The sequence below is a fragment of the Pteropus medius genome, unplaced genomic scaffold (genome assembly GCF_902729225.1).
Source record: "Pteropus medius unplaced genomic scaffold, Ma_sr-lr_union100, whole genome shotgun sequence".
In the NCBI taxonomy this organism is placed as follows: domain Eukaryota; kingdom Metazoa; phylum Chordata; class Mammalia; order Chiroptera; family Pteropodidae; genus Pteropus; species Pteropus medius.
The window spans coordinates 400,041-412,708 of NW_024344197.1; the positions used below are offsets into that span (position 1 = coordinate 400,041).

At 36.2% G+C, this 12,668-nt stretch overlaps 1 protein-coding gene across 1 annotated transcript in view; it reads right to left on the reverse strand.

Annotated features, from left to right (window-relative positions):
• Nucleotides 1–4,868: 4,868 nt before the first annotated feature.
• LOC120607121 (rho GTPase-activating protein 20-like) overlaps nucleotides 4,869–12,668 on the reverse strand; it is a 97,991-nt gene continuing 90,191 nt past the window's right edge. The window contains 4 exon segments of the mRNA XM_039868718.1: nucleotides 4,869–5,568; nucleotides 5,570–7,535; nucleotides 8,568–8,682; nucleotides 9,790–9,975. Of these exon segments, the coding sequence (XP_039724652.1) occupies nucleotides 5,478–5,568; nucleotides 5,570–7,535; nucleotides 8,568–8,682; nucleotides 9,790–9,975 (2,358 nt within the window). The 3' untranslated portion in view covers nucleotides 4,869–5,477.

A 12,668-nucleotide genomic window follows, 5' to 3' on the forward strand; every position in this document is an offset into this window, starting at 1 on the left:
TCAAAGATGACTTATAAAACTCATGAGAAATATTGTCTATGATTATGTACTCTTACTTCTACTTCCTGTCGTCCCTTCTGCTTCCCAATGCTCCAGATTTTCTTCTTTTAGCTTTTAATCTCTGTTTATAGAACTTCCTTTAGCTAGTTATCAAGTGTATGTGTGCAAGTGACACATTTTTAAAAGTTTTCCTTCATCTGAGAATGTCCTTATTTCCCCTTCTTTCATGGATAGTTTCATTGGACAAAACATTCTGGGTTGACAGTTCTTTCAGCACTTGAGAAATGTGCCACTTTCTTCTGGCCTTCATAGTTTCAGATGATAGATCCGATCATGTAAATTGGTGTGCCTTTATAGGCAAGTTGTCATTTCTGATTTCACATTTATTTTTGTCTTTAGTTTCCAAACATTTAATTATGATGTGTTAATCCAGTTTGGGTTTCACTTATCTTCTTAAATGTATAGGTTTGTGTCTTTCATTAAATTTGGGAAGTTTTAACCATTGTTTCTGTGACTACTGTTTCAGCCATACCCTCTCTCTCACCTTCTGGAAGTTCTAAAAAGTTAAAACGTTTGTTATTGTATCACAGGTCACTGAGGCTCTATTTGCTTTTTTTTGGGTCTCTTTTCTATGTTCAGACTGTGTAGATTCTATTTGTCCTTAAGTTCCTTGATTCTATCCTCTGTCACCTCCACTCTGCCATTGACTCCACACAATGAGTTTTTAAATGTGTTGTATTTCTCAGTTCTATAATTTTCAATTTTTTTTTTTTTGTATAACTTCTATTTCTTTGCTGAACCTTTTTTTAAAATTTATTTCAAGATAATTTGTACTTGGTTGTTGACACATTTTTAAGATACATGTTTTAAAATGATTTTTAGTTGTATCCTGGACATTTTGTCTTTTCTGTTAGGAGACTCTGGGTCCTATTTAAATCTTTTATTTTAGTAGATATTCAGCTTGTTTAGCTTTAGCACACAGATTCCTTCCTGTAATTGGTGGTTGTGGGCCCAATGAGTTTAATTTCAGAGGTTTTGTGGTGCAAATTTGATCTGTTCTCTGCTAGAGAGACCTTTTTGTCTCATAGCCTGAGACTGCCCTGGCTTGATGATTTTTGCAATGGGATCTTTCCTGTCCAAGCTATCTGGCCGTCCCAGTGTCTTTGGGTGGGAGAAGGGAGACTTAGGCTTGTTTGGGCAAAGATGCTTCCCAGGTTGAGCTGCTCATTGTGGTTGAGTCCCTTTTTCTTTTATTGCCTGGTCACTTGACTATCTTCCAGTGGGGGAAGGGAATCTCTGGTCTAGCAGGAAAGAACAATTCTCCTCTTGTCCACTCAACTATCCCTCTTGCTGGTGGTACCTGGCTTACCCAACAGTGTCAGAGGGATTCCAACTGCACTGGGGTAGGAATGAGTATCCTTCAGTTGCTAGGTTGTGAAAGGTCAGGCCTAGGTCACCTTCTATAGGGTGAGGAGAAGTAAAATGCTTCGCTACTGTGTTGTTTCTCCAGTCTTGGGATTCTGAACCAATTCACCTTTCTATTACTTCTTAGGATTCTTCTTTGGTTGTCATTTGCATTACTTTGAGGATTTATGATTATACTTAACTGTATTATTATACTTAGTGGGGAGGAGCAGGGAGATACAAATCTGTACCATTTTGTCAGGACAACATTTTCAGCCCAATTATTTTGACAATTATTATACTTTTCTTATTTTTTTTAAATACTGAATGACTTTCTAAAAGTGAAGATACCTAGCGGAGACACAATAACTTGTTAGGTGTGGATTGAATTCCTGTATATACTTGTGTCTGCTTTATCATAGAGGAAGTGTTATTATAATCCTTATTTTAAGGTAAAAGGGTAAAAAAAAGAGGCTGGGGTCACATGTGGTTCTAGCTGAATTTATCCACTATGTAGGGCTATTGTGATCGTTAAATGTAAAAATACATATGTAATGCATTGATCCTCGGTGCATGTAGGCAACAATAAGTGCCCAATAAATGTTACTGTTCCCTTTCCTTTAACACTGCCCATTTTTTCCCTGAGTTGTTTAAAGTCCCTAAAGACAGAGATGATCTGTCTTTTTTCACCTTGTATCTCTAGGATCTAGAATAGTCCCTGACAATAAAAATTAAACTGAATAGCATTTATATCATTTGTAACACCTCCATCTCCTCCCAGCTATGCTCTTTCCATCTTTCGAATTTCACTGACCTCTCTGTGATTTACTTTCTTGCTTGAATTAGATCATTTTTGGCTTTCCTCCCCCTCATTCATTTCCTATGCCTTTAAGCAATAAGTTTCTCTGTGCTCATGTGTTTTGATCATTTTCTGTTTCCCAGTCATCCCAATGCTTGGGCAAAGATGTAAACTGTTTTTCTCCTGAATTTTAGGCCATACGTATCAAAGCCCCTGTGACCTGGCAGACAAGGAATATTTCTTTACAGCATCCATTTTATTTGACCAGCATAATAGGCCTACCTCACAAATACAGGTTTTTAGCCAATCTATTCACTCCTCATAGCAGACTAAGAGGCTGCGAGAAGTTTGAAATTTAAATCTAAGTTATTGTAATGTAAAATCAACCTAGATGAAAACGATAAGCATTTAAATCTTAATGTGTGCCAAATATGTAATGCATGTTACCATGAAAAATCAAACTCCACAAAACATATTTGCTTTGCTTTAATAAATTAAATAGGTTAGAAAAACAGTGAACTGTCTAAAAGTGGTAGGTGCGCTCTGGCATTGCACGATCAGAAAACACACTGTACAAATTAAGAAACAATATACATCCAATATCCACTGTGTGTATTTCCTTGGGATTTCAAAATGAAATTTTCCAAACTCCACCCCAGAGGCTTCTGCCAATTTTACCACATATCTGATGACATTATGCAGAACAGAAGCTCAAGAAATTCACTACATTAAAAATGAAACAAAACCTACAAATACAAATGAAGGATTTATACTCACGAGTGGCTCAGAAACAGAGTCTGACTCATGATTGGGGTAAACAGTACAGAACTCAATAGTATTCTTCCTTTCAGCAGAAAATTTAGCTTATAAGATATCCTCATAACCAAAAGAGATATTAAAGTTAACACTTCACTAAATTTTATTAATATTTTTTTCTCTGTATTGAAATAAGCAGTTTGCAAATACTTCCTCTCAAGTCATTAAAACATGACCAGTAGGAAAAGTTAAGTCTGAAACTTACCACCATAATTTGATAAAGATACATAACATTCTTAGAAATTCTTTTCAACAAACAAATATGCCATTAGCCCGAGGAAACATTAGATCTTTTCAATTCACTGTCATGTCATGTAAAGTAAAACAAAACAAAACAAAACAAAACAAAACCACACTGGTAGATAATTTCTTGAATCCAATGTTTTTATTCAATTAAGACTTTTTAAAAATTAAAATAATCTCTGTATTTCTGTAAAGTATATAGAGAAATTTACATCAGTGTATGTGTATACTGCCCAAATCTAATCGATGATGTTTCTGATACTGAGGTTGTGGTCTTCATTGCTTAATGAGAATAAACAATTTTTTTGTACTAATGTAGTATATATTTTTGAATCTCTTTGAAATAGTTGTTAAACATACATTGAGTGAACCTCAATGAACTCTGAGTAGGCAAAGATGCAACATTCAAGAGAAACCAGTAATATTTAAAAAGTTTATATGACCTGAGAAGTACTGATATCTGGGTATGTATTGAAGTCAACTGGGTACTCTAGTCAGAACGGTTCAAATTTAGGTAAGAGAATCTCGTACAATCAATTAAACTGAGTTGATGGTTCTTTTGATAGGAGAATATAAAAGCACAATAAAAATAATACCTAAAAAAAATGAAGACTGTATCTACAGCATGACTTGTTTGGTAAATGGAAAGATTAGAAAAACATAAAAGCAAAAAAACTCTTTTTCTAGAAAGATGGACCATGGCCTATGACTACACACTCAAAGTTCCAATTGCACATTAATTACACTTTTTGAAATTTCAAATGTTAAGCAGACACTGAGGTCATTAACCAAAACAATTCTAGAAAGGAGAATATTGCTCCGATGAGGCTGTTAACTCTGGAGGGTGGTATTTTATTTCACAGACAGCATCAGTTTATATATATTCATTATCAGTGCCTTCATAACCAAACGATTTAAAAGTTAGCAGCAGTTTCTGCAAGTACAAAAATACACATGTATTATGTAACATATGGTGGTAAAATTTGTCAGGACATATTATACAAACTCAAAGCTTTTTAGATAAAGCATCAATCTAATATATTATTATAGATTAACAGAGTATAATAAAGTGACATGTACTCTGTGTTCAAATAATACCATGTAATACTTCACAGCAATACTAACAAATACTTCACATTAAGTATTGCAAGAGTATCTAAGGGAACACAGAACATCGGAATGGTTAATTCAGAACTGCAACACCTATTTTCTTCTGTGCTTCGAATTGGTTGGGTGTTTTTCTTCCTTTTATTTTTTATTTTTTTGGTGATTTTTGACTCATCAATGTGGAAAAAAAAAAGGCTAGAATGTTATTTTGTTAAGTAGAGAAGAAATTTATTCCAGAAAGACACTCCAAATCATAAGAGCTTCATTCACATCTTTCAGTGCTGACAGTAGTATTGCCTTAAGGATAAGGGGAATCCCTGGCCTTTATATATTACACTGCAAAAGATGCATATGGAAACTTAGGAATCAAAATACAAAGTGAAGTCTACTTCACATCTGTAACTGAGATGGTTAATATCATGAAGGAGTTCTTTGGACTCAGAGTTCTAAAAGCTAGTTGTAATGCTTAGGGCAAACACAGCCATGTACCTTTGAGGTAGGTAGCACCTATAGCTAATACTGAAAGGACTTCTTAGATCTTACAGAAAACATTTTTTTCCTCTCCAACTGAAAAATGCAACCTTTAGAACAACAGGGAAATAACATTTGACATGAAGTTTCCTGGTGGCTCAGAAAAATAATTTTGAATAAACTAGTTTGTGGGCCTATGGTAGTTTGTGATGTTGAGGACAAACATTCAATCAAAGCCAGTTAACCACAATAAGAATCCAATGTCTACAAGAACAGAAACTGAGCTAATAATGGACATAAAGACAATAATTATTATGACCTTGTTGTATAAAATATCTGGAAAAAATAGCATAAAGATAATCATTGCTAATATTTAGGACAACAAAAGAATTTTCTTTATGGAGACAATTTGGCAAAAAGTTTAGACTAAAACTGGCTCTTTTCCTCTGGAATGGGCTTTTCTAAAGCTGCTTTTTTTCTTTCAGAATTAGGTTTATATGATTCACTATAACAGTAAAAAGAGAGAAAAACTCTTTAGTCACTGTTTTCAATGACCAAAAGTGAATATGTGAGTTCAACACCTAACTCCTTTATAGCTCAGTTTCTGTTCTTGTAGACATTGGATTCTTATTGTGGGTTAAATGTCTTTGGTTGGGTATCTGTCCCCAACATCACAAACGACCATAAGCCCTCAGTCTGAGCTGGAAGCATTACTCAGTTGAAGGGCAAGGTGAGGATTTCACACAAGGCAGAATGTCTGAAGAGCACTGCCCACTACTCTGTCCTTCTTCATGTGACTGCATACAAAGCTTGAGGCTGTCTTCCACCAAGTTGAGTGCTGAGCTAAAGCATTTCTCTGAGTCCTGGCTGGGATAAGAGCTACAGCACTCGGCTGCTTGCACAGCTTCAAGTTCTTCAGCTGCCCTTAGGGGAATATCTTCCTTTTTCTCTTGCAGTGACCTGGCTTCTGGAACACCAGAAGCATGTGGAGGTGGCTCTGTAAATCTTTTGAGAGAAACTATTTTCTTTTCCTCTAGTCCGTATGCCTTTGGTTTCTTTCTGAGGGACCAGTTTTTCAGACTGGCCATGCCATTTCTTAACCATGTGATGGGGTGAAGAGTTACAGAATGTGAGGGACACTCTATGGTATCCTTATTTGTATGAGCTAAGTTGTTGCTGGACTGTCTAGATGAGGGACCAGGCATTCCAGAAATGAGGCTGGAACTGCTAAGGTCAGAAGAAAGTTCCTCCTGTTTTCTTTGAGCCTGAAAGGTGCAATCGATTGGTGAGGAAGTATCAGTGGGTGTAAACACGAAGTGTTCAGAAATCTGGGAAAAAGCACTGTCTTGGGAGCTCACCGATGAGCCAGATGGAGAAGTGCCTGGGGAGGACAAACTGGAAGAGCTAGTGCTTGGGCAAGTGTTTAAGCTTGAGGGTAAAAACTTCTCGGTTGTTTGGTTTACGGCACTACTCTTGCCCACCTCGATACCCATGACCAAACTCTGATTAATGAGTTTTTGCCCCTCCATTTGCAAAGACTTGTGCCGTTTGAGATAATCATCTTCTCTGTCAAAGTGATCAGCTTCATAGCTGGTTTTATGTTGTTTCTTTGAATAAATCCCCCCAAGATGGCTCAGTTTGCAGTGTTGGTCATGAATGATGGGCTCTGAGCAGCGCCGGTGTCTCCTCAAACTCTTGAGGGCATCTGTTGTGTGTGCTGGGGAGTATCCAGATGTACCTGAATCAAATGGCACATTCCTGGGATGGTCATATGAGGACACGTGACTATAAGATGCCACAGAAATGGCCACTGGCTTGGATTTAGAAAAAAGTTTCACATGATTTCCTTCATTACCTGACGAGCTTTTCTTCTTAACTATTTTATTAGTGGCATTTTTCTTGATATCAGTGCCTATGCCTAAATTCTGCCTCAAACATACCTTACTCTCTTCCTGTAGGGGTTGATTCTGCTTCAGATAGTCCTCATCTTCTTGTGAGAGAATTGGATCATAGCTGGACTTGAGTTTTTTTTTCCGATAAAACTCCCTGAGAAAGGAAAGCTTTGAATCTACATAGTTGGTGCTGGGCTCTGAGCAGCGCCGGATCCGCCTGGGGCTTTTTGGACCATCTGCTGCAGCTGTGGACAGGCAGCAGGATGTGCTCATGTTAGCTGAGGGCCTGGCACGGCCCTGCAGTGTGGCGTTTCCATATAGTACTACAGCAGTCACTGGTTTGGATTCAAGAGGACGTTCCATTTGAAAGTCTTCATGTTTAAGATGGTCTAAATCAAGTTCCATTTGAATGTCTTCTGGTTTAGAATGATCTAAGTCAAATTCCATTTGAATATCTTCATGTTTAGGATGGTCTATGTCAAGTTCCATTTGAAAGTCTTCATGTTTAGAATTGTCTAAGTCAAGATCCATTTGAAATTCTTCATGTTTAGAATTGTCTAAGTCAAGATCCATCTGAAATTCTTCATGTTTAGAATGATCTAAATTAAAGTCACTCAGGGTTAAAAGACCTTCTACCTCAGGCTGGTCAAGGTCATAGTCACTAAGGGTTAATACAGAGTCCATGCTTCTGCTTCCTTGACCAAGCTTCTTTATCACATCACTGCATGGAGCATCAACATCCTCATTCAGCTCATTTTCTAAGCTGTCATAGGAGGAGTCATTCATCTGGAAGCAAGGGATATCTGTCGAAAAAACCAAACCATGATTAACATTGTTTCTTACCAATACATGCTGACTTGAAAAAATTATGGTGCTTAGTTTAATTCTCTTTTCATGTTCAAATTCCTGCTCTCAAGAAAAAATGGATCTTTCACATTCTTCTCAATTGTTAGCAAAAATGTAAAATAAAATTGTTATGGTATATTAGATTATCTCAGTTCCTGAAGAAATGGGCTTTTCTTAAGTAATATTCCTCAAAGCAATGAGACACATCATAACATCAAAAAATGGCAAGAAACATATAAAAAAATCAGTGCCACGTACACCTAGGTTCTGAATAAGACTGCCATCTTACGTGGGTATACATAATTAACTGTAGTCTCAGGGTAACCATTTACTAACTCCATCAATTTCTCTTTGACAAAGTTCTTTAATATCCATTACTTATTTAATCTTTAAAACAACCATAAAAGTTAGACATTATGGTTATCCATGTTTCATAGATGTAGAATTGATATTCAGTGGCATAGAATAATTGGCCAAAGGTAACATAACTAGTAATTGGTGGTATTGGAATTCATATTCTGGAAGGTTAAATGTCAAGTCTCCCCCCTACCTCGGCCATGATGCTAATTGTTTTTAAACTGTTTCAAAGTGCCCTAGAATTCTGAGGTGTTTCAGGGACCACTAAGAGGAAGGAGAGGAAGAAAAAGACCAGGCCTGCCTCTGGGTCTTCTATTCCAGTTTTAACTACAGTTGTTCTATATGTATATTAGCATTCCTTGTAAAGTTTTATTTAAAAAAAGGTTAAAACCATCATAATATATCATGCTATCACTAACAAATTCTTGAAGTTTGGCATCTAGCCGTATGCCTTTCTTAACCCCACCAGTGTGAACATTAGCAGGCCTTCTCAGGAAGGAGCCCTGGACCCACTGACTCAACTCAGAGGCTCCCTTCACCTGAGCTTCTGGGCTCTGGGACCACCACTGTCCCAGCATCTTCACAGACATGTGTCTCTTTCTCACAAAAAACAACCCAATTATTCACAGTACCTGAGGCATTCTCTTTAGTGTCGCATCTCATTGAAACCTCCCCCGAGAGGGAAGTGATATCTTCTCCAAATATCCCACAGCAATTTTCAATCATAAATTGAATAAGCTGAGACACCTGTATAAAAAAGGACAAAAACGAACTGCTACTTTTCATATGCGTATCAATACATCACATTTCATATATGAATCCTGATTTTAACAAAAAAAGTGCAAAAGAATCCCTAGAAGAATTCATGTCTACTTTAAAATATACAAAACAGTTTTCTCTAAAAAACTATGATACTCTCAAGAGGAATTTGAGTATAGAGATTAATTTTAATCAGTGGCCTAAGTTATTATTTGTGGCCTTGGCCTATATGCTAACATGTTATACCAATGGCTCTGTTTCAAAAATCAGGGTAGTTTTAAATATTCTCTATAGGGCATTTGAGGTGAAGAAATATACTTTATTACTAAAATCTATAAAGTATCATTAGATAAAGACTTATGAAATGGATTTCTTGCGTAAAAGGCAGTTGCCATAAGCTTGGGAAGAGGGCATCCTCTGTGGATTTATTGTAAGGGAGAGAGATAGTGGGAGAGTAAACTTGCATTTTGCCTGAGTGGGCTCTATCTATGAATTTTCACTAACTGGAGGTGCTTAGGGTAGAGGTAAGATTTCGCTAGGGAGGTTTGTGCCTCCACTGAGATGTACTGGAATCCTTCTGCAGTTTTCCCGCTCCAATAGCTGAGGCAAAGGAGCAGGCAGAATGATGGGCACAAAGGGAAGTAATATCCCTAAACCGTATATTATGTGCCAGGCACTACATGAGTGTGACTTCAAGTAACCACTGTTTGAGCTCTGTATTGTCACTACCTCCATTCTTTAGATGGGGACACTCTGCATTGCTGTAACTAATTTTGCACAATTGAATCTTGGCTTGACTGACTCCAAAGTCCTTATTTCTTTGTTTAAACCATGTCGACTGCTTTCTTATTACTCTATTGTTTCAGTCAGTCATAGTGTTTTGCCTCTTTAAAGGGAAAAGAGAAGTAATCCAATTGCTAGCACATTTCTGCTTAAGAAATATCTTTTCTATAGTCTACCAAGATAGGATAAAATACTTATTGAACTCAACTTTATAAGTTACTTAAAAAAATGTATTTAAGAATTAATTCCCAAATTTTAGGTTCAAAATGGGGATTCAATCTCCCGGGGCATAAAAATAAAAAACTTCATTACCTTTTCTGTAAATTCGCTTTCTAATTCTGGGCTGGATGAGATAGGAGGCCAAAGAATGCCTGGAGCGATACACACCGCTAAATTAAATGCAGTCATCTGATTGGATGAGGACTGTTGCTCAGTGTTGTGTAGTACTCCAAAAAGGTACCTTAGGAGAACAACATTGGCTCTTGGGAGCTGATCTAACTGCTTAAGGACAGAAAAATTTGCTCTTCAAGCCAGACGTTTAGTAAAACATGTGTATAAATAGGAAACCCTCACTTTGGTTCCCCATGGAAAGCAAGAGCATGTTCCAGATATGCAAGAGTTTCAGTTAACATGGCACCATGCAAAATGAGGACTGCTTGTATTTAAAGAGAGAAAATAAGCATAAGGACTTTATTTATTTTGTATGTTGTTTTCACTACCCAATGAAAATGAAAAGGAAAGCAGAAAAATGGCCCATACAAAATGCCACCTGAAATACTTACCTGAAGCTAGTACTACATATTTTCACTTAGGCAAATCCTGTAACATTTCAGAATATTCTCAATCCAAATCCCAGAGAGCTTTCTGATGAAATCAAACAACCATTAAACTTATTTCCAAGCAGCAACACAGGAATTGTGCCTCTTGGTGGGAACCCAAACTTCAACTACTAAGACTTCCAGGTCGGTTTTGAGAGCTTTTGCACTGTTCCACCAGCTTTCAAGGTCCATTTTGTCCCAAATCTCTGATCTTACTATTATCACTTTCACATATAATTAAGCTTCTCACAGTATATTTCCAACTGTTCCTATTTTGTAATCAATGAGATTTTTAAATTATTGAAAATGATTTTTACTATCATCTAAAAAACATATATATGTTGATATTAAAGGATGTTGCTTTTTTCAACAAGGATCTGCAAACTAGGGGAGAAAATCAAGTAATCTGATTTCTGTAGCAGAGAGGCATTTCTTCAGTACAATGAACGGGCAATGAATATAGTTTCATAGGGACAAATTGTGAAAAATATTGAAATGGACCAAAAGATTACTGAGCGTATTCAATGGAAAGTAAGGCTTTGTGTATTTAGCACACTCTTTTGGGTTTTATGATTTATGAAGGCCTTAAGCCTTTGAGGTAATTTTACAACTCTAAGCTGTAGATAAATGATAGCCATGTACCCAACCCTTTTTCATAGAACTGAAAATTCTGTCTGGTGGAGAAACACATGACTTATTTGTGCCCTCCCCCTACCTCCCAATGCCCCAGTGGAGAAAGCTAGTTTTGCAGCTATTCGTAAATTCATTTCAGCATTTCTGAATCAACTACATAAGTTGTGATACTTTGAAATCTCCTTTGAACTGCTTGCTACATGTTATTAGTTTTCATTAATTAATGACTTAAATAAAATCTTTCATGTGTTCATTTTATATTTGTATGAGTCATAATTTTACTTTTTTTTTAAAAAAGAAATCATCCTTTAACAGTAGCTTATAAAGTTTTAGACAATGAGCATGAAGTATAGAATCTGATGTTCATTACCTCCAAGTGATTTCCACCAAAACATAGTGGAAGCAGAGACAGTATTTTGTTACATGGCTTTGACTTCTGGTATCTCCAACACTTGTTTTACGTTCTTCTATAAATAAAAGATGTCTATCAATTGTAGTGCATGGATAATCAATCATTCATATTTGGAAGGTGCTCGAGAAAAAACTATACTAAACAAGTATATGGAAAACATGATATTGGGATTCTTGGGTTTTCAAAGACCTAGAAGTATTGCTTTTCATTAATGGACACTTATTCTCTCCTCTCCTATAATGCAGGACACATGGCTGGTTAAGGTCTGCCAGCAACTTCCCTTTGCATCAGTACAGATGATGCATTTTTTGTGATCAGATTAAAATTTTGTAACTCCCTTTTTTCTTGACACTTTTTCAGAGTTAACTGCCTCTCTGCAGTGCTCCCACAATAACTCGTTCACATATCTCTTTTATAGTACTGATTATACTGCACTTTAATTGTAATATTTGCTTTACCTATATACTCTACCTGACTGTTGGTTCCTTGAGGGAGGAAATTTTCTATGTATGAATTTAGTTGGTGAATGAGATATGCAAGGAGTTGTTTGGTTAGTTAAATATTTACCAAAATTGAGATCATAAATCGTCATTTGGGTTTACAGCATTAGCTATCATTAATGGGTTTCAGCTCCTCTCAGATTTAGACGTACAGAAGGTATATGATGGTCAAGTGGTCCATGTTAACAGGGAGAAAATAATAACAATTGTGAGAGTAACTAGTATAAATCCATTTTTAAACTGGTCTCCATGGATATGATTTTGACAGTCATCATTCCTTTGATAGACAAGCTTATAAAATTTAAATTTTTGAAAGTATTTTTGAGACATGACCAAATTAGAATAATTACCTTTGAATTGTATTTTTTTTCTCTTCATCATTTCCTTGATCCATTATATGGATCCAATGATCATAGAGATCTGATAAAAAAAACCAACAAAAAAACAAAAAAAAAAAACAACAAAAAAGCACTTTCTGGAATACTTAATAGAGAATCCTTGCATAGAAGGAAAAATAAACATTTTAAATCATTATTCTCATGCTAAATATGTAATGGAGAAAGTAGATGAAAGGAAATGAGTTGAAATTTGTTGAAATGTCAGTTAATCTTCCCTTCTTTGGAACACACAGATCTCTATGCCACTTTCCACTGATGTGCACACATCGGAATACATTTTGATTTTTTTCTAACAAAAACCAGAGCAATAATTGGAGTCTGGACTAGAGTGGGAAAGATAGAGGATGACTCTTTTGGGCTGAAACCTCCTGTCTGTGTACATTTTAGCAAACTAGTACAATGAGACAGGGCCTAGCAAATCATCCTCAAT